The following is a 22,904-nucleotide window of genomic DNA, read 5'->3' as shown; positions in this document are numbered from 1 at the left end:
GGAGCTAGCAGGGCCACCCAGGCCAGTCCGGTATGGTCATCTTCTCCCTTGGGAAGTCTGCCTCACTGTCCAGCCAGCCTCTCTTAGCAGTCTAGTGCCAGTCAGTAAATCCAGTCCAGAACTGATCTGCAGGGATTCTTATGTTACTCTTGCATCTGTCTGTTTGCCTGGTGCTAGCACCTGAGCAAAATAGCTTCATCCTTCACCAGAGTTAGGAGAGACTTTTTCCAGGTGCACTTTGCCTCGTTACAGATTCTGGAACTTTCTGTGCCCGGGTAATGTTTGGGGAAAGTTGAGCATATTCCAGATGCTGGCAGAGGTGTTTTCAAACAATATAATTCCCAGAACCTGGTCACCACCACCCCTGGTAGCCTAAGGGCAAGCTGTGTGCTGTGAGGCCTGGGGACAACAGCCTGCACTGTGGTGCAGAATGGGAAGAAAGGAAGTTCTCAGAATCTAGAGCAGTGGCTGCTTCCTGACCTCCACAGACATCCTGTGCACAGCACTGTTCGACAGGCTGCTCCTTCTCCTTCTCCTTCTCCTTCTCCTTCTCCTTCTCCTTCTCCTTCTCCTTCTCCTTCTCCTTCTCCTTCTCCTTCTCCTTCTCCTTCTCCTTCTCCTTCTCCTTCTCCTCCTCCTCCTCCTCCTCCTCCTCCTCCTCCTCCTCCTCTTCCTTCTTTCTCTTCTCCTTCTCCTTCTTCCTCTTCCTTCTTCTCTTCTTCTTCCTCCTCCTCCTCCTCCTTCTTCAATGAAAGGACCACTGGAGAACGAGTGTGTCTTGCTACCTCAGGAGTTGGAGTCCCCTTTTGTGAGTTATCAGTCACATTGATGAAAAAGGGATTTAAAAATTGACCCGGAAGCCGGATGATCATTTCATTAGTTGGAGAGCAAAAGCACAGACAAGCAGGCTGTAGATCCTGGCAGCTGCCAGGAGGAGGAAGGCAGAGGAGACACAGTGAGAAGACTTGGCTGTTCTGCTGACCCCTAGCAAGGAACTGTCACTGTAACTTCCCATCTGGGTTGGCTCCCAACGGTAAGGACACACCAAGGGGCAGATTGTTCTCTTCTCTTGTCTCCCTGTCCTCAGTCAGTCAGTCTGTCTCTTTTTCTGGCTGAGGCATTTGAGATTTAATTACAGTCACCATAATAATTTACTTCTCATTATTTCAATCTCTCTTTCCTAGTCCCAATGACATTCTCCTACACAATTACAGAAGCAACACAGGGGGAGGGGGAATTTAGCATGTATATGGCACATTTTACATTGAGAATTTATAGTCCATGTTTATAAACCTTCCACACTGTGCCAATAATAGCCTTTGGAGATTGCTTCAGTTCAACCAAATTCAATCAAAGCTCTTTCCCCTGTGCCTCCCTAATGCCCCAGTGGACATTCCTAAGAGGAAAAACGCAAATAAATCTCGGTTATTCTAAGATGAGACCCTCACTTAGTTTCAAAAAAAATAAACACAAACCAATTTTCTAAAGTTTTAATAGACATTACGTTTTCTTCAAGTGCAATTGCCCGGGGCAGTAGAGGAGGAATGTGGCAAGTTGTCTTTTTTCTGGGGTTGGGGTTGACTGATTGTCACTCTCTGGAGAAATCATATTGCTGGTGGGAAGGCTGCCTCTGGTGTCTGTGACCAAGTATACCTGTGTCAAGCTGCACTGTCACAGAGACTCACAGTCATTCCACTGCAGATGCCAGCAGTGAGTCCTCTAAGAGGTCTTTTATTTAGACCTACTCAGGCATATACTACGACACCATTAGAAACAGTCGTATTTCTATTTTTCTTTTATTTCACAGTTAGGGCATCCACTTTATTGGGTTGGCTCTTCAAAAAAAAAAACATTACAGGCAAGTGTAATATTCAATTTTGTTTTAGGGTACTGGAGGGAATGCCACAGGGCATTTATTATTAAAGGGACTTGTTGACCCATACGGATATGAACTAAGACACCTGCCCTGCCAAGTCGGGATACTGAACAGCTGGAAGACTGGAACACAGCTGGTGTGACTTAAATGGTGTAACAACCTGGGAAAGAAAGTGCAACAGTTTCTGACAAGGTTAAACCTAGACTCACAGCGAACCCAGACATTCCTCCAAGAGGTAGAGTCAAGGGCATTATAGGCATCATCCCATGTGTGATGTTCATACATGTTCAACTTGAATGATCATGTAAGTTTGCTTTTGTTTTCAGCCTTAGAAACAAGTCAAATGCCCAGGTGAATGGATACATTGTAGCACAGCCACACAACAGTGTACCACCATGCAATAACAACAATGAACTGTCAGTCCCGTCCCCCCCTCCCCCGGAAACCTAAGCAAATATTAAAATGATTTTGCTGAGTGAAAGCAGAGAGACAAAAAAGGGTTACACATTCACCGCATGCTTATTCACTAACATAATTCTAGGGGATGCAAGCTAATCTATCGAATGGGAAGTCGGTCAGTCACATGAGGCAGGGGTTTGGGAGTCATGGTTGTTTTTGTTAGTGCGATTGTAATGATGGCTTCAGCAGTATAGCTGCTCAAGTCAAAACTCATCAAATTGTACATTTTAGACCTGTGAAAGATTTTAATATGTCCATTGTACTCAAACAAAGGTATTAAAGAGAGAGAAGGGGGTGCCGTTATATACACCTGTTAGAGTCTAACATCCTCACACTTTGGGTTTCAGATTTTCTCCTGGTTGGTAGCTTCTGCTGGCTTACATTAATTATGGCGGTTTTATCTACCTCCTATCCCAGAACTGGTTAGATGTGAGCATAAAGGACCACTTTGGATAATGAGATATCAAGTTTGAGAGGAGGCTTCTGGGAAGTTGATTTTGGAGAAAAGCCAACAGAACGAGTAGGACCATCCTCCTCCTCCTGATATGGATGTGTCAGGATGCGATAGCTGCGGTTTCTGCAGGCATCTGGTACCACGAGGGATGGGAACACAGCTAACATATAGAGGATGGCAGGAAACTCAGTCTTGACAGCTTTGTCCAGCCTCTGACCAGCAAGTGAACTCCAGGCTCTGGGTTATGAGAGATAACAGATGATCCTTTATGCTGTAAGGCTATTGATTTTTAAAGATATATCCATGCGCATCTCTATGTGGATATATGTAACCTTTGATGTCCCCCCTGTGCCTAAGGCCACACTCCAGGCTGAGAGATGTCAGGGAAGCCATGCCTCTTCCTCAGCCTTCAGACAGCTGCTCCTCTTTCTGCTCCCATGGCTTTGGCTCTCTAGGAGAATGAAGTCACTGTCCCTCCCGTGGCAGCAGGCACAGAGGACCTGTGTCTCCCTGGGTCTCACTGGCCTCTGCTTGCCCTTCCTTCGAGGCTATTTGGGATTATTTTCTATGACTTGATTCTGTCCTCCATGACTCATTCACCCGCCTTGGGTGCCTCCCAAGAGTACAAGGTCCAGAGACACTGACAGGTGATGTGTTCCTGCCTCCCAGGTTGTTAACCCTGAGAAGGATGGAGATGCAGCCGACGCCCATCCCTGAGCCTCTGCTGAGTGTTTGTCTCCTTTTCTGGGATTTGAACCTCAGGCTGGAGGCAATGCAATTTATCATCATGTTTTGGTTGCAAATTGTGCGAGACGGTGGTTCCTGTTTTCTGAAGACCTTCTCTCTAAAATTTGTGACACATGATGTCGTATTCCATCCCTGACCCTCCTGAAGCCTCCCAGATGAATGCCTAAGAACCCAGACTCTAGGAATTGAAAACCTAGCCCTAGACCTATGTTCTCTCCCTTAATAGCTGCCCAACATGAAGAAGACACCTAAGTTCTCTGAACTTTGGTTCCATAACAATGATTATACATTACTCTGTCGTGTGCAGAGGACTCATGCCCAGGCCTGGTATAAGGTTGGCACCGTGTGGGTGTTAGGAGAAATATCACCTCTATGCCTGCCAGTGACACTGTTGGTGAATATTTCCTGTGGGCCCAGTGTTTGCTATTTCAAGCTCTTTACAAACACTGGCCCACACCAGCTGGATGTGGAGTTGAGCATCTGTAAACTCAGCTGCTCCAGAGGCTCAAGTCTCAGGATCACTTGAGCCCAAGCATTCAAGGCCGGCTTGGGCAGGGAGCAAGACACAGGGCAACAAACAAATACTCCGAGTCTACTTAATCGCTAGGCCTTGAGCAGTGGCTGAGAAAAGAAAGAACAAAATAAAACCATTTCTGAGCACTAGGTGACAGGCACTTTATAGGTTCTGCATGTTAGTCTAGTGGCAGGGAAACAAAGGCTGAGAACCAATGTGTTTGGCTAAGGGTGGGAAGCCACACTTTAGGTCAGTCTAATTCATGCTTTTCATATGTGAGCTCCTCTGATAGCTAAGAATATGCTAAACTGCACATCCTGGGCCCAGGGTAGCATCCAATTCCGTAAGTCTCAGGAGGAGACTGGAGATGTGTATTGCTGAATTGTGTCCAGCGGCCCAGGGATGGGGTTGCTTTGCTTTATTCTTGTAGTCGTCTGGATCCTTCAGTAGGGGTCTTAAATTTTGTCAAGAAATGGTGACCTCAATCTCAGGAGAAACTCTGATTGCTGCTTAAAGGCTTTTCAGGCCCCTTCTACTCTCACACCCAATAAAACAGACTCCCAAATCCTGACTCTGTCTATAAGAAGAGAAGTTGTTACGATGATGATGATGATGATGAGAGTGTCTTCCATAAAGCTCATATATCCCATGATATGTGCTTTCTGCACAAGGATGTCGATCCGAAGTGTCAGACAGCAAGGATGTGCTGGTAACATGGCAGATGTCAAAGCCACAATGTGAAGAAGCAGAGATCTAAAAAAAAAATGGAGTATCCATTTGGGTGTTAGTCAGGAAGGGGATTGGCTGTTTCCCTTGTTGATTCTAGATCTTTATCCAACAGGGAAGATTTCTAGAATAACCCTTCTGACTCTGAAAGACACAACTGGTACAAGTGCCAGTTGCTACCTTGTTTCCTCTTGGCTGGAAACCAACTCAACTATTTCACTCTGCTATCAGCTGTTGGCTGGTTCATTGGGCCCTGCAAGCATTTCTCCCTTCCTAGCTGCCTCATTGGTAGCCTTCATCAACAGAGAGTGCTTTGAAGGAGGAAGCTGGATGAGGAAGAGGCTTATTTACATCCATAGCTCCAGGGCGTACAGCTGCCAGCAGTTAGCTGCCTAGAGTAGCTCACTCTGCAGTGAGTCTCTCCTGCAGCTAGCAGACCGCTTTCTCCACACCAGCTCTGTTCTGGTTTCACGTCTGTTGCTGAAATAAAATATCCAGACAAAAAGCAACCTGGGGGGAGAAAGGTTTATTTTAGTTCCCACTTGCAGGAGAGGATACTTGCAGGGAAGGTGAGCTGGCACATCCCAGGCAAGAGCAGAGAGCCACGAATGCATGCATGCTCAATTGCTTGCTGGATTTCTCCATGCTTATACAGTTCAGGACCCTTTGTCTAGGGAATGGTGTTGCCCAGAATGGACTATGTCTTCCCACATCAATTAACTTAATCTGCCCATAGACACACCAAAGGGCCAACCCAATGTAGACCACCCCTCACTGAGACCCTCTCCCCAGGTGATTTTAGACTGTGCCAAACGATAATTGAACTTACCACAGCAAGCTATAACAAGCCAGCATGGCTGCAGGTGGCTTCCCGTAAATCACCCTGGGTCCACTGATTCCCCAGTTGACTGCTTGCTCTCTAGTTCATCCTTTGGCACCCTCCAGAGAACTCCTTCAACCCCCACTCTCAAGCTTTGCGGTTCCTTCAGATCTGCTCCAGTGTACCTGCCCCATCTAGTGAGTTCCTCACCACCTAGCAAGATGTTCCTGCAGACCACGTGGGCCCAACCCTGGGAAACTTCTTCACCACAGAAAGGTGGTGTCCTTCCTCCAATAGTTCTCTCCTCTCAAGGAGGAACATCCTTTTCTTATGCTTAGATTCCTTCTGTTTTGATAACTAGCTGCCTTTTGGTAGCTAATGATTCTATATATTAACTTTTCTTAATTCAAATACTGATGTGTATGTCTTGTGGCAGAGAATAGAAATCAGGAGCATGATCCTAGAAGACAGATCCTCAAACAGGAGCCTAGGTATGAAAGTGACTCTGGCTTTTGTCTGAAGTGCAGCGAGGAACTCTTTACCAACAGGAAGTGGACACTAAGCATCTATGTCATGCAGTAGCCTTGCAATTATTCATGCTCTGGGAATTGGGTTGACACTGGGAAGAAGCACACGTCCTTCGGTAGTGCCCTGTGGTATTGGCTGGATGCTCTGGAGTGCACTGGAGCATGTTTAGGAAGCAAAAATCCTTAATTCTCTGTTCAAGTCATGATCTGAGAATCCTGACTTCCCTTGGCTGTCCTATGAGAATTTTTATTATGACCAGCGGCTGATACAATTAAAACTCAAGTGTGAAATTTAATTGGGAGTCTTGCAGCATCGGGGTTAGCTGAGTTCACAGCCTTACTGAGTTTCTCATGTAAAAGTTAGGAAACCAAGCAAAAGAATGAGACAGGGGGGGCCCACAATGGGGTCAAGGAGGAACTGACTGTGAGAGAGGGGGGCCCCCACAGTGGGGTCATGGAGGAACTGCCTGTGAGACAGGGGGCCTCAAGTGGGGTCAAGGAGGAACTGACTATGAGACAGGGGGGCCCCACAGTGGGGTCATGGAGGAACTGACTGTGAGACAGGGGGGGCCCACAGTAGGGTCATGGAGGAACTGACTGGGAAGTATTCTCACTGGTCTGGGTCTCCCTCTTTTGTCCTTTCATGTTGAATGAGGCCAGCTTTTCTTTGACTAAAAAACCCAATAGTAACATTTCCTGGGACCAGAGGCCTGCAAGGAGTTGCTCACTTTCCCCAGTGCCCACCACAGTAGCCCCCGTTGCTAGGCTGATGACTAGGTTCAGCTAGAGTGTGCTCCAAGACTCAGGGACATATTTGGAGTTAGGAAGAACTGGTGATTTACATTGCCAGACTTTAAGTATATATTGAAAGGAGGTCTCTAGGAGACCTTAATTAGGGCTCCATTTGAAACGAACAAGCAAGCAAACAAACCAACCAACTCTATTTGTGGATGAGTTTCGTTAGGCTGTAACCCAAGCCTATAGCATTAAAACAGAATTATGGTAGAGCATGAATGAACACACAGGTCAATGGAACAAGATAAGATAGGGTCCTGAAGACTCTCCTCATATGAGTGGGAGTTTGTTTTATGGGAATAAGTGTTTATAGGCAATAAGCAGATGCTACTCATACTATAGGCAAAACCTACACTTGATCTTAGCCAAAAGGCTGAGAAGCAATTATAGGCAAAACCTAACGTATTTCATTTATAAAGAACTTCTGTAAGCCAGAAGGAAAAGAAGCAAAAATAGGGCAGAAAAAGAGGCATAATATAAAAGCAACTGTTTCTCGATAAGGCTGACTATCTGGCAAACATGGATGCTGAATTCTACTCTGAATTCACGAATGTACAGGAAACGGCGCACCGTGTGGGAATGGCTGATAATGCTGACGGGCGTGAGGGAGAGGAAGAGCCTGCATCCCCGGTGGGGAAAAGCACTCAGGCTTTGTAAGTGGAGCTAATTAAATCTCTCGAGATGTGAAGCATACATGTCCTATGACCCAGTGCTAGAATATTCGTGGAAGGTGGGCTCACACAGGTGCACAGAGTGTTTTGAGCACGATGCTTGCTACTGGTTTGTTTAGATTCGTGGGGGAATGCAGGAATGTGGCGTATGTCCATTTTAGAGAGTTGGTTAAAAGTTGTTTATCTGGTCTAGTGTTTCTAAACCTTCCTAATGCTGTGGCTTTTTAATACAGTTCCTCATGATGTAACAACCTCCAATGGTAAAATTATTTTTGTTGCTACTTCATAACATAACAGTTTGCTTCTACAAACTGAATCCTTGTGAATCATGATGTAATACCAGATAAGCAGGCAGTCTTGGCAACTATCTATGAAAGGGTTCTTGGACTCCCACATGGGTCAGGATCCACAGAATGAAAATTGCTGATCCAGTCAAACATGGCACAGCCACTTCGTTTAATAATATTTAATTTAATATTTAATGTTGCTTGCCCACACTGGTCTGGAACCCACTGAGTAGTCTCCGCTTGTTTTGAACTCAAGATTCTCCTGCTCCAGCCTCTTCAGGGATGGAATTCCCAGCATGGGACATCATGCTCATCTGGCAGAGGCACTGACAGCAGTGAGAGCGATCTACATGTGTGGAAACCAGAAGATGTACTCAGTACATCATTAAGTAAACAGAGACACATCTCGCAAAACAGTAGGAATGTACAATGTCACCCGTAGGAACAAAAGCTCCTATCTATACTGTAGATACCCTGGAGGCTCTGAGGACTAACAGGTTCACCTCTAGGTGAAAGGCATAGAGGAAGAGGCCCCGTTTGACAAGAGGTCTGGGCTTCTTAATTTCTATTTTGTTTAGTTTATAAGTGCTTACATTTCCTTTTAATAAACATATATCGAAGTTGTGTGTTGAAATTACATTTCATCTACTTAAAACAAAACAGGAATGTCCTTTTTCTTCCTTCCTTGAAGAAGGCCTGCTTCCAGAAACTTCTTTGCTCTGGGATTTGTGTGACATTACTGATCACAGGCTCCAGCCATGTTCACTGACCCCACTGGAGAAAGTACTGTGGGACTTCGAGGGAGAAGAGCAGAGTTTCTATACTGAGTTCAGTCTTCATCTCACAGTGGGATCATGGATGAGCCAACCTCTCTCAACCTGGGCATCTTCAATTTCAAAGCAAGGCTGCAGATCCAAGGAGAGTCTCCACACTCCCTGCCCCTCCCCGCCTCAGGGACCAGCCACAGCCTTATATGGGAAGTGTGTGCGTGCGAGGCCCACCTCGCCTCTCACACGAAGGTGTCCCTGATGTAGATGGGCAGCACAGGGCTTTTACTTCTCCCCCAATCTGCCTCATCTGGACTGCTATCAGCCATCCTGCATCTTAGTCTTGCTTTGTTATCTAAATGGCCTCTTTGTGGCTGAGAAACAGATTGGCCATCAGGGAGAGCTGTCCACGTCTGGATTTAAAGTGGCTCCAAAGAGTCTTGTCACCCGACGCCTGGGTGGCTCCGGAACTGAGTAGAGACACTGCACACATGAGCATCTATCTCTGGAAGGGCCACAGAAGTGCACACGACATGATTCCACAAACACCACACTTGTGTTTGCGAGCACATGTGACCGCCTACATTTCACTAGTAACCCCTTCTCCTGACAGTGTGCTGCCTGTTATACCTGGGTTACATTATTTTATCCTCTCTCAACCCCCAAAGCTATGTGTTACTAGTTCCATTTCACAGATGAGGAAAACTGAGACTTAATAGAGAGAAAGACACCAGTGGTTACACGTTTAAAGAATTTGAGTAAGAGTTTAAAGCAGTGTTTCCAAATATGTAGGTTGTGATGCCTCAAGGATCAAATAACCCTTTTACAGGGGTGGTCCAAGACCATGGGAAAACACAGATATTTGCATTACAATTCTTTTTTTTTTTTTTTGGTGGCATGGTATTCTTTATTTTGAAAATTTATGTGTAAGACTACAGAATTATCATAAAGTGACTAAGTTTTCTCCTTCACTGTAAAAAAGGTTCAAAGTTTTTTGCCAGTTAATTCATCACAAACTATTATTATTACCATTAATAAATGAAACTTGAATTAAAAAATAGGATGCATCTTAATTAGCAGAATTTGTATTAAATGGGCTTTTAGCTATAGTATCTTAAGCATAAAACCTTACATAACTGAGCACTGAAACAAAGAGGTTGGGCTGGTGAGATGGCTCAGTGGTTAAGAGCACTGACTGCTATTTTCTATCCGGGATCTCTCTGAGGCTGGTCCAAGCAGGAGATCACGCGGGTCACAGAAGCCACAGAGCTTATTGGACAGGGAGGGTCCCTTCGGGCCTTCAGCCAGGAGGCTGATCCTCAGACCTCTGTGCACCTTTCCCAACAGAGGAGAGCTTGCTGACCCCTGGGACTCAGGAGAGAGCTGGTCTCCCAGGAGTGCTGAGAGAGGCTAACAGACTCACATGAGGAATAAGCTCTACCCAGAGACAGTTAGAACATCTAACACCAGAGATTGCCAGATGGCGAAAGGCAAACATAATAATCTTACTAACAGGAACCAATACCACTTGGCATCATCAGAACCCAGTACTCCCACCACAGTGAGTCCCTTTACCCTTCACAATAGTCACAAATAATATAAAATACCTTGGTGTGACTCTAACTAAGGATGTGAAAGATCTGTATGATAAGAACTTAAAGTCTTTGAAGAAAGAAATTAAAGATCTCAGAAAATGGAAATACCTCCAGTGTTCATGGATTGACAGGATTAATATAGTAAAAATAGCTATCTTAACAAAAGCAATCTACAGATTCACTCAATCCCCATCAAAATTCCAACTCAATTCTTCACAGAGTTAGAAAGGGCAATTTGCAAATTCATCTGGAATAACAAAAAACCTAGGATAGCAAAAACTGTTCTCAAAAATAAAAGAACCTCTGGTGGAATCACCATCCCTGACCTAAAGCTGTACTACACAGCAATTGTGATTAAAAAAAAAAAAAAAAAAAAAAAAACCTGCATGGCACTGGTACAGTGACAGTCAGGTAGATCAATGGAATGGAATTGAAGGCCCAGAAATGTACCCACACACCTATGGTCACTTGATCTTTGACAAAGGAGCTAAAACCATCCAGTGGAAAAAAGGACAACAAACAAATGGTGCTGGCTCAACTGGAGGTTATCATGTAGAAGAATGCGAATTGATCCATTCCTATCTCCTTGTACAAAGCTCAAGTCTAAGTGGATCAAGGAACTCCACAAAAAAACCAGAGACACTGAAACTTATAGAGGGGATAGTGGGGAAAAGCCTTGAAGATATGGGCACAGGGGAAACTTCCTGAACAGAACAACAATGGCTTGTGCTTTAAGATTGATAATCGACAAATGGGACCTCATAAAATTGCAAAACTTCTGTAAGGCAAAGGACAATGTTAAGAAGACAAAAGGTCCACCAACAGATTGGGAAAAGATCTTTACCAACCCTCAATCCAATAGGGGACTAATATCCAATATATATAAAGAATTCAAGAAATTGGATTCCAGAGAACCAAATAACCCTATTAAAAAGTGGGGTACAGAGCAAATCAAAGAATTCTCAACTGAAGAATACCGAATGTTTGAGAAGCACCTGAAAAAATGTTCAATATCCTCAATCATCAAGGAAATGCAAATCAAAACAATCCTGAGATTTCACCTCACACCAGTCAGAATGGCTAAGATCTAAAACTCAGGTGACAGCAGATGCTGGTGAGGATGTGGAGAAAGAGAAACAACACTCCTCCATTGCTGGTGGGACTGCAAGCTGATACAATCACTCTGGAAATCAGTTTGGCGGCTCCTCAGAAAATTGGACATAGTACTACTGGAAGATCCAGCAATACCAATCCTGGGTATATACCCAGATGATATTCCAACTTGTAATAAGAACACATGCTCCACTATGTTCATAGCAGCCTTATTTATAATAGCCAGAAGCTAGACACAACCCAGACACCTCTCAACAGAGTAATGGATACAGAAAATGTGGTCCATTTACACAATGGAGTACTACTCAGCTATTAAAAACAATAAAGTCATGAAATTCTTAGGCAAATGGATGGATCTGGAGGATATTATCCTGAGTGAGGTAATCCAATCACAAAAGAACACACATGATATACACTCACTGATAAGTGGATATTACGCCAGAAACTTAGATTACCCAAGATACAATTTGCAAAACTCATGAAACTGAAGAAGAAGGAAGATCAAAGTGTGGATACTTCATTCCTTCTTAGAAGTGGGAACAAAATACCAATGGAAGGAGTTACAAAGTTCAGAGCTGAGATTGAAGGAAGGACCATCCACAGACTGACTCACCCGGGGATCCATCCCATATTACAACCACCAAACCCAGACACTATTGCATATACCAACAAGATTTTGCTGACGGGACCATAAGATAGCTGTCTCCTGTGAGGCTATGCCAATGAAGGAGCTAGAGAAAGTACCCAAGGTGCTGAAGGGGTCTGCAACCCTACAGGTGGAACAACAATTTGAACTAACCAGTACCCCCAGAGCTCTTGTCTCTAGCTGCATATGTAGCAGAGGATGGCCTAGTTGGCCATCACTGGGAAGAGAGGCCCATTGGTCTTGCAAAGATTCTGTGCCCCAGTACAGGGGAATGCCAGGGCCAGAAAGTGGGAGTGGGTGGGCTGGGGAGCAGGGGGAGGGGAGGAAGCATATGCTACTTTTTTCTATTTATTTTAAGAAAGATATTGTACTATGAAATTATTTCAAAAGCCTTTTATCACATCTACCATAATATTTTCAAATAAAAATTATTTGTATTTAAAAAAAAAAAAAAGCACTGACTGCTCTTCCAAAGGTCAACTGAACTCAAGTTCAACTCTTAGCAACCACATGGTGGCTCTCAACCATCTATAATGTGATCTGACGCCCTCTTCTGGTGTGTCTGAAGACAACTACAGTGTAATCATATACATAAATAAACAAATAAATGTTTAAAAAGAAAAAAAAAGAAACAAAGAAGTCAGTGAGAAAATTCTCACGTAACTATGGCATATGTCAGAAAAACAGATGTGCAGAAAAAATGTAAGGCTACTCAGTGGTAGTGTCACGTATGAGTCAGCAAACCTTCAGACTGCAATTAGCCTGCAAAAAGAACAAACCAACAGTTCTTCTGAATCAGGTAAGGAACTTGTCCATGGTTCACATTTTTATTTTCTTAGTTTTTCAAGCAAGTAATCAACTGTGACAAACCAGTAGGAATCCTGCCTGTACACCAGCTTTGATAAGAAGCCAAACTCTTTGACTGGTGCTATCACATGAAGGTGCAGATGAGAGATGAAACAGAATGTAGGAACATGGAAACCCATTCTTACATCTGTGAGAATTATTCCTCTCAAGCATGGTCTTCCCAGCAGCTACCATGCTCTCAACCATTTCTATGTGATCTTTGTTTAGATCCTTACAACTTCCAATATGCTTCTTTGGCACCACGAGATAATGATAAAGTGCTGCTGGTTTGATAGCTTTGAAACAAACCAGGTCTTCATTCTCACAGTGAAAGAGTTCAGTTTTGGGTTCCTGACCCACCGCCACGCGGCAGAACACGCAGTTGCTGTAGTAGTTCCAGGACCCCTCGGTCCCAGGTGAGGACCCCTTGGGATCCAGCTCTCCGGCCAAGCCCGCTTGCTTCTCAGCCATGGTGGCTGATGCATTACAATTCTTAACGGTAGCAAAATTAGAGTTATGAAGTGACAATGAAATAACTTTCTAGTTGGGGGTCACCACCACCCGAGGAACTGTCTTAAAGGGCCATAGCATTCAGAAGGTTGAGAACCACTGGCTTAAAGAGTTAAGTCAATGGATTTAGGGATGTCAATTTAGGCTAAGGATGGACTATAGAACCCTTGCCTACTCTGTATGAAGCCTGAATTCAGCCCTTAGCATGGGCTGGGGAGTGGGGCTGAGTTGAGTCAAAGGATCATCACAAACTTTTTCTTTGTCTGAAGCCAGCCAGTGTGTGGGTTGGCAAGGCCCAAACAGGCGCTGCACAACCTGAGTGGGTACTGAAAGCGGATGCAGACCGTTCTGGGCTTTCAGTTCTTCCTCGTGATGCTCTCTGCTGACCACTGGACCAGACCACCGCCACCATGAGATCAACTCTGCCCTCCTTTCCCCAGCTATTCATTTACTCAAGGAAATAAAAACCACTGGATAGTCAGTACTTGCCCAGTCGGGGCAGCTGAGAGGACAGGCACAAAGCAAATGTGATCAGAGATGTTAAGGCAGGTAGCTTGGCGGGGTGGAGGAGGGCTGTGTCTTGCAGTGACAGTTTCTACCTTATCTCCAGTCTCCCCTTCCCCAAATATTACAAGCTTATATCCCTCCACCGTTGAGAATAAATTTGTCCAGACAACAGGCTGGCATGGCTCAGGACAGCGTGCAAAACAGGATGTGGTGGCAAACGCTCCCACATTTCCTCAGAGACAAATTACACTGCCTCCCCCCCCCCCCCCACTTGGAACTAACTCTAGCAGTGAGTATTTTATGTTTAAGACCCATAAAAGCCTAATTGGTGCCCATATGTCAGACTATAGAAGTCCTCCCAGCCTTTAAAGCCTGCAGCAGGCTCCGATGAACAGCTAGACAATAATTGAATTCTCTCTCTCCACTGAACGCAATGGCCACATGTGGAACCCCTCAGGATTACCTCTGCTTTTCCTCGAGTCCTTGGCGAATGCCTCAGTAGGGCACCCAAGCCGCGCCCAGTCTTGGCATGCTCTCTCACAGTGTACAAGTGCAAATTGCTTCCTGTGAGCCTGAAGATTGTCCTAGACCTCCTCACAACAGCTTTAGAGTATTCCAGGAGATGGGAACCATGCTGTTTTAAGTGGACATGAGAAGCGACTTCATCATATAGTAAGACAAAATAACAATGTCTAATAAAGAACTATGTTTGGCCTGAATGTGAGTTTCTTCCTCAAACGCACACGTTGAGTTGAATTCCTTTTCCCAGGGAACCTGACTAAATCATGACAGTGGGGCCCTCATGACCATGGTTAATAGTAGCTTAAGAAAACGGTCCCCTGGAACTGGGGCTTTGTTAGTAAAATACTTCCGTGCAAGCATGAGGACTTCTAGAACTGATATAAAAGGTTGGGCTTGGTGTGGCATGCTCATAACCCCAGAACACGGGCATTGGAAACACATTGATCCCCGAAGCTCACCAACCAGCCAGCCAGCCGTCCCACCCAGCAAGTCCCAAGCCAGCTTGGATCACTGCCTGAGCTCCAGAACAGTGAAAAACGTCAAAAAGCAAGATGGCTGACTTGTGGGGATAACAGTACACATGAATGGTCCCCCACCCTGACTCGTGCCCCAGCTAATCATAATGACACACAATGACACACAGCCATAACTCCAGGTTCTGGGAAACTAAGGCAGGGAGATTTTGAACTGGAGGCCAGCCTGGACTACATAGTGACCTTACCTCACAAAAAAAAAAAAAAAAAACCCACACACACAAACACAAAAAACAAACAAACAACAACAACAACAAAACTCCAAATGCAAACAAACAACAAGGAACTGAAATCAAAAGAGCCAGAGAGAGAGGCCCTGTCCTTTCCCTGTGTAAAAACATAGATAAGGTCCTGCCTTCCAACCAGGAAGCCAGCTCTCTCCCTCACCAGGTACTGCACTGGCAGATCTTAAACTCTGGAGACTCCAGAGGACTGGTGAGGAAATTTCTGCTGTCTATGAATTCCTCCCGACACTTCCTCCATCCATCAATGGCGTTTTGTTAAACACAACCTGGATGGTGAGACGGAGGATAGTGAGCTGTCTTTTGCCTCATTCTGTAGTCCCTGCACCTAAGACAAGCCAGACACACTCTTGTGCTCAATGAATATTTGTTGAATCAAAAACAAATTTTGTAAGTGAATGATGGCAGATGATTAGATAGTACCTGGTGCATTCATCATATCCTTTCTCGTGAGTCCACCTAGAGACCAGCGGTGTGACTCACACCTGTAATCCCCAGAGACTGAGGAAAAGACCATTGCAAGTTTGTGGCTGGTTGCATTGTGAGTTCCAGGCTAATCTGGGTGACTGAGTAAGACCCTGTTTCAAAACCAAAGTGTCTAGAACTTTCTCTGAAGAGCGTCTCTTCCTACTTTAAAAACACATTCTCGGAGACTGCTTTAGTTAGGGAAGCAGAAAGCCGGCCTGAGTAGAGCCACAGGCCTCTTCCTGGCTGACTAGCACCGAGGGGGCTGGGGCGCGGGGTCGGCTGACACCTGCCAGCTACCCACGACACCCGCCACAGGATCTTGAGAATTCTGGTGAGTGGAACACAGCTTCTGCTCCAGTCCAATCGCGCGGGACCTGAGACTGCGTTAGTTAGGGAAGCAGGAAACCAGCCTGAGTAGGGCCACAAGCCTCTTCTGGTCTGACCAGCACCGGGGTAGCTAGGGCGCAGGGTCAGCTGACACCCGCCAGCTACCCACAACACCCGCCACAAGATCTTAAGACTTCTGGTGAGTGGAACACAGCGTCTGCTCCAATCTTTAAACAGTGAAAACGATAACAACTAACCCCAGAGATTACCAGATGGCGAAAGGTAAATGTAATAATCTTACTAACAGAAACCAAGACCACTCACCATCATCAGAACCCAGCACTCCCACTTCGCCCAGTCCAGGGCACCCCAACACAACGGAGAAGATAGACCCGTATCTAAAAGCATATCTCACGATGATTGTAGAGGACATCAAGAAGGACTTTAATAACACACTTAAAGAAATACAGGAGAACACTGCTAAACAGGTAGAAGACATTAAAGAGGAAGCACAAAAATCCCTTAAAGAATTGCAGGAGAACACTGCTAAACAGGTAGAAGACATTAAAGAGGAAGCACAAAAATCCCTTAAAGAATTGCAGGAAAACCAGACCAAACAGGTGATGGAATTGAATAAAACCATCCAAGACCTAAAACGGGAAGTAGAGACAATGAAGAAAACCCAAATTGAGGCAACGCTGGAGATAGAAACCCTAGGAAAGAAATCTGGAAACATAGATGCGAGCATCAGCAACAGAATACAAGAGATGGAAGAGAGAATCTCAGGTGCAGAAGACTCCATAGAGAACATCGGCACGACAATCAAAGAAAATACAAAATCCAAAAAGATCCTAACTCAAAACATCCAGGAAATCCAGGACAGAATGAGAAGACCAAACCTACGGATAATAGGAGTAGATGAGAATGAAGATTTTCAACTCAAAGGACCAGCAAATATCTTCAACAAAATTATAGAAGAAAACTTCCCAAATCTAAAGAAAGAGATGCCCATGAACATACAAGAAGCTTACAAAACTCCAAATAGACTGGACCAGAAAAGAAATTCCTTCCGACACATAATAATCAGAACAACAAATGCACTAAATAAAGATAGAATACTAAAAGCAGTAAGGGAAAAAGGTCAAGTAACATATAAAGGCAAGCCTATCAAAATTACACAGGATTTTTCACCAGAGACTATGAAAGCCAGAAGGGCCTGGACAGATGTTATACAGAAACTAAGAGAACACAATTTCCAGCCCAGGCTACTATACCCAGCCAAACTCTCAATTACCATAGATGGAGAAACCAAAGTATTCCACGACAAAACCAAATTCACACATTATCTTTCCATGAATCCAGCCCTTCAAAGGATAATAACAGAAAAAAACCAATACAAGGACGGAAACCACGTCATAGAAAAAGCAAGAAGGTAATCCCTCAACAAACCTAAAAGAAGACAGCCACAAGAACAGAACAAAAACTCTAACAACAAAAATAAAAGGAAGCAACAATTACTTCTCCCTAATATCTCTTAATATCAATGGACTCAACTCCCCAATAAAAAGACATAGACTAACAGGCTGGCTACAGAAACAGGACCCAACATTTTGCTGCTTACAGGAAACTCATCTCAGAGAAAAAGATAGACACTACCTCAGAATGAAAGGCTGGAAAACAATTTTCCAAGCAAATGGTAGGAAGAAACAAGCTGGAGTAGCCATTATAATATCTGATAAGATTGACTTCCAACCCAAAGTCATCAAAAAAGACAAGGAAGGGCACTTCATTCTCATCAAAGGTAAAATCCTCCAAGAGGAACTATCAATTCTGAATATCTATGCTCCAAATACAAGGGCAGCCTCATTCATTAAAGATACTTTAGTAAAGCTCAAAGCACACATTGCACCTCACACAATAATAGTGGGAGACTTCAACACACCACTTTCACCAATGGACAGATCATGGAAGCAGAAACTAAACAGGGACACAGTGAAACTAACAGAGGTTATGAAACAAATGGATCTGACAGATATCTACAGAACATTTTATCCTAAAACAAAAGGATATACCTTCTTCTCAGCACCTCACGGTACCTTCTCCAAAATTGACCACATAATTGGTCACAAAACAAGCCTCAACATATACAAAAATATTGAAATTGTCCCATGCATCCTATCAGATCACCATGGACTAAGGCTGATCTTCAATAACAAAATAAATAATAGAAAGCCAACACACACGTGGAAACTAAACAACACTCTTCTCAATGATACCGTGGTCAAGGAAGGAATAAAGAAAGAAATTAAGGACTTTCTGGAGTTTAATGAAAATGAAGCCACAACATACCCAAACTTATGGGACACATTGAAAGCATTTCTAAGAGGAAAACTCATAGCTCTGAGTGCCTCCAAAAAGAAACTAGAGAGAGCACACATTAGCACCTTGACAACATGCCTAAAAGCTCTAGAACGAAAGGAAGCAAATTCACCCAAGAGGAGTAGATGGCAAGAAATAATCAAACTCAGGGGTGAAATCAACCAAGTGGAAACAAGAAGAACAATTCAAAGAATCAACCAATCGAGGAGCTGGTTCTTTGAGAAAATCAACAAGATAGATAAACCCTTAGCCAGACTCACTAGAGGGCATAGGGAAAGTATTCTAATTAACAAAATCAGAAATGAAAAGGGAGACATAACAACAGACCCTGAAGAAATCCAAAACACCATCAGATCCTTCTACAAAAGGCTATACTCAACAAAACTGGAGAACCTGGATGAAATGGACAAGTTTCTAGACAGATACCAGGTACCAAAGTTAAATCAAGATCAGGTTAATGATCTAAACAGTCCCATATCCCCTAAAGAAATAGAAGCAGTCATTAATAGTCTCCCAACCAAGAAAAGCCCAGGACCAGATGGGTTTAGTGCAGAGTTCCATCAAACCTTCAAAGAAGATCTAATCCTAGTTCTTCACAAATTATTCCACAAAATAGAATCAGAAGGTACTCTACCCAACTCATTCTATGAAGCCACAATTACTCTGATACCTAAACCACATAAAGACCCAACAAAAATAGAGAACTTCAGACCAATTTCCCTTATGAATATTGATGCTAAAATCCTCAATAAAGTTCTCGCTAACCAAATTCAAGAACACATCAAAACAATCATCCATCCTGACCAAGTAGGTTTCATCCCAGGGATGCAAGGATGGTTCAATATACGAAAATCCTTCAATGTAATCCATTATATAAACAAACTCAAAGACCAAAACCACATGATCATCTCGTTAGATGCTGAAAAAGCATTTGACAAAATCCAACACCCATTCATGATAAAAGTCTTGGAAAGATCAGGAATTCAAGGCCCATACCTAACCATGATAAAAGCAATATACAGCAAACCAGTAGCCAACATCAAAGTAAATGGTGAGAAGCTGGAAGCAATCCCACTAAAATGAGGGACTAGACAAGGCTGCCCACTCTCTCCCGACCTATTCAACATTGTACTTGAAGTCCTAGCCAGAGCAATTAGACAACAAAAGGAGATCAAGGGGATACAAATCAGAAAAGAAGAAGTCAAAATATCGCTTTTTGCAGATGATATGATAGTATACATAAGTGACCCTAAAAATTCCACCAGAGAACTCCTAAGCCTGATAAATAGCTTCGGTGAAGTAGCTGGATATAAAATTAACTCAAGCAAGTCAATGGCCTTTCTGTACACAAAGGATAAACAGGCAGAGAAGGAAATTAGGGAAACGACACCCTTCTCAATAGTCACAAACAATATAAAATACCTTGGCGTGACTCTAACTAAGGAAGTGAAAGATCTGTATGACAAGAACTTCAAGTCCCTGAAGAAAGAAATTAAAGAAGATCTCAGAAGATGGAAAGACCTCCCATGTTCATGGATTGGCAGGATCAACATTGTAAAAATGGCTATCTTACCAAAAGCAACCTACAGTTCAATGCAATCCCCATCAAAATTCCAACTCAATTCTTCAACGAATTAGAAAGTGCAATCTGCAAATTCATCTGGAACAACAAAAAACCTAGGATAGCAAAAACTCTTCTCAAGCATAAAAGAACCTCTGGTGGAATCACCATGCCTGACCTAAAGCTGTACTACAGAGCAATTGTGATAAAAACTGCATGGTACTGGTATAACGACAGACAAGTAGACCAATGAAACAGAATTGAAGACCCTGAGATCAACCCACATACCTATGGTCACTTGATCTTTGACAAGGGAGCAAAAACCATCCAGTGGAAAAAAGACAGCATTTTCAACAAATGGTGCTGGCACAACTGGCGGTTATCATGTAGAAGAATGCGAATTGATCCATTCCTATCTCCTTGTACCAAGGTCAAATCTAAGTGGATTAAGGAACTCCACATAAAACCAGAGACACTGAAACTTATAGAGGAGAAAGTAGGGAAAAGCCTTGAAGATATGGGTACAGGGGGAAAATTCCTGAATAGAACAGCAAAGGCTTGTGCTGTAAGATTGAGAATCGATAAATGGGACCTCATAAAGTTGCAAAGCTTCTGCAAGGCAAAAGACACCGTCAATAAGACAAAAAGACCACCAACAGATTGGGAAAGGATCTTTACCTATCCTAAATCAGATAGGGGACTAATATCCAATATATATAAAGAACTCAAGAAGTTGGACTCCAGAAAATCAAATAACCCCATTAAAAAATGGGGCTCAGAACTGAACAAAGAATTCTCACCTGAGGAATACCGAATGGCAGAGAAGCACCTGAACAAATGTTCAACATCCTTAATCATCAGGGAAATGCAACTCAAAACAACCCTGAGATTCCACCTCACACCAGTCAGAATGGCTAAGATCAAAAATTCAGGTGACAGCAGATGCTGGCGAGGATGTGGAGAAAGAGGAACACTCCTTCATTGTTGGTGGGACTGCAAGCTGGTACAACCACTCTGGAAATCAGTTTGGTGGTTCCTCAGAAAATTGGACATAATACTACCAGAGGATCCAGCAATACCTCTCCTGGGCATATATCCAGAAGATGTTCCAACCGGTAAGAAGGACACATGCACCATATGTTCATAGCAGCCCTATTTATAATAGCCAGAAGCTGGAAAGAACCCAGATGCCCCTCAACAGAGGAATGGATACAGAAAATGTGGTACATTTACACAATGGAGTACTACTCAGCTATTAAAAGGAATAAATTTATGAAATACCTAGGCAAATGGATGGATCTGGAGGGCATCATCCTGAGTGAGGTAACATATTCACAAAGGAACTCACACAATATGTACTCACTGATAAGTGGATATTAGCCCAAAAACTTAGGATACCTAAGATATAAGATACAATTTGTTAAACGCATGAAACTCAAGAAGAACGAAGACCAAAGTGTGGACACTGCCCCTTCTTGGAATTGGGAACAAAACACCCATGGAAGGAGTTACAGAGATAAAGTTTGGAGCTGTGAAGAAAGGATGGACCATCTAAAGACTGTCATATCCAGAGATCCATCCCATAATCAGCTTCCAAACGCTGACACCATTGCATACACTAGCAAGATTTTGCTGAAAGGACCCAGATATAGCTGTCTCTTGTGAGACAATGCCGGGGCCTAGCAAACACAGAAGTGGATGCTCACAGTCAGCTATTGGATGGATCACAGGGCCCCCAATGGAGGAGCTAGAGAAAGTACCCAAGGAGCTAAAGGGAACTGCAACCCCATAGGTGGAACAGTGCTGCGGCCTGCCCGCAGTCCACAACACGAACGGTTCAACTGAGAATGGCAGTTCGCTGAAAAGAGAGGAATCTAGACGGGGCGGAAGAAACAATGGAGCCAAGACAACAAGTTCTGATCAAGGCTCAATTTTACTATTTCCAGACACTCAGTTATAAAGGAAGGGGGAGGGAACCCAATTTCCCGCCAAGTAACTCAGGGTCCAGTAGCAGGACGAACACGTGTGTGCCTCCAGGCAGCAAAGGCAGGTTCCAGCAGTGGGCGTGGCAGGACGAATGAGCCGGTAGCTCCACCCTTGAGCAAGCAGGTTCCAGGCTGGGGGAAGGGAGGCCACATTTCCTCCCATTAGTTAACAAAACAAAAATAAAAAAGGGGGTGGCCTGAGGCAGAAAAATTATCTATGTTCAATAGTTCTGCCTGAGTTCTTAGGGCTAAAGAAAAAACCTGTTTCCGTGGGATTCCCTAACTTTTCTAATGGTAAACTGTATCTGGCTAAGACTGTCTTTAAAGCACTGACGGAATAGCAGTGCTGGGCTGTAGGCTCTGACTTTATAATGCTAATTAGTGCTGAATAGGTAGCTACCTGTTTGCATTTTAAGTAGGGCGTTGGAACCCTGGCTGAGTTTAACTAAACAAATTTAGAATAACACTGAGCTGATAATCCTCCGCAATTTTGGGTGACAGGCAGGGGAAACAGTGAGAAGGGGTAAGACCAGCTGTTTAGTACAAGGCCAGTTGGCTTTTTTATTTGGGTAGGAGGCAGTGAAGGGCCTGCCCTTACGACAGCAAGGTCTCCAATCTCTCTCCCCCCTATTAATTAAGTTTAAATAGGCAATGCTTAACAGAGGTGATCAAATGATTCTTTTCATCCATAGATGAGTGGGCCTTTAACCTTGACTTGGGTGGACATTGACCTGATTCCTCCCGTGAGCATTATAACAACTCACATCTGTGGCTCTTGGTATCTTTTGGGGAGGGGAGGCAGAGCCTTAAGTATTTTTGGTTTTTAGCTGGAGTCAGATACCAACCTCTTTTAAATCAGGTGTGTCGCACAGGGAACTCAGAAACGGTCAAGCTGGACCTTTCCTCTGCAGTAATCTCCTGCGCCAAGCGGTACCCATACTGTATTCATATGATTATGAATCAGTAGCACAATTCTGAGTTATGCGCGGTCTCTATATGAGACCTGTCAACCTCAGATTTAGCAAGG

At 43.9% G+C, this 22,904-nt stretch overlaps 1 protein-coding gene across 1 annotated transcript; it reads right to left on the bottom strand.

The window, feature by feature from the left end:
* Nucleotides 1–12,792: 12,792 nt before the first annotated feature.
* On the bottom strand, nucleotides 12,793–13,314 carry LOC110295300 (adenosine 5'-monophosphoramidase HINT3). Its single transcript, XM_021163818.3, is given in 2 exon segments — nucleotides 12,793–12,999; nucleotides 13,001–13,314. Coding segments are annotated over 2 exon segments (489 nt in total). The 3' UTR covers nucleotides 12,793–12,824.
* Between the last annotated feature and the right edge of the window lie 9,590 nt (nucleotides 13,315–22,904).

The sequence above is a fragment of the Mus caroli genome, unplaced genomic scaffold (genome assembly GCF_978045245.1).
Source record: "Mus caroli unplaced genomic scaffold, Mus_caroli_1 scaffold_4, whole genome shotgun sequence".
In the NCBI taxonomy this organism is placed as follows: domain Eukaryota; kingdom Metazoa; phylum Chordata; class Mammalia; order Rodentia; family Muridae; genus Mus; species Mus caroli.
The sequence above is the reverse complement of the archived record's forward strand: the minus strand, read 5'-3'. Positions and strand labels throughout refer to the sequence as shown.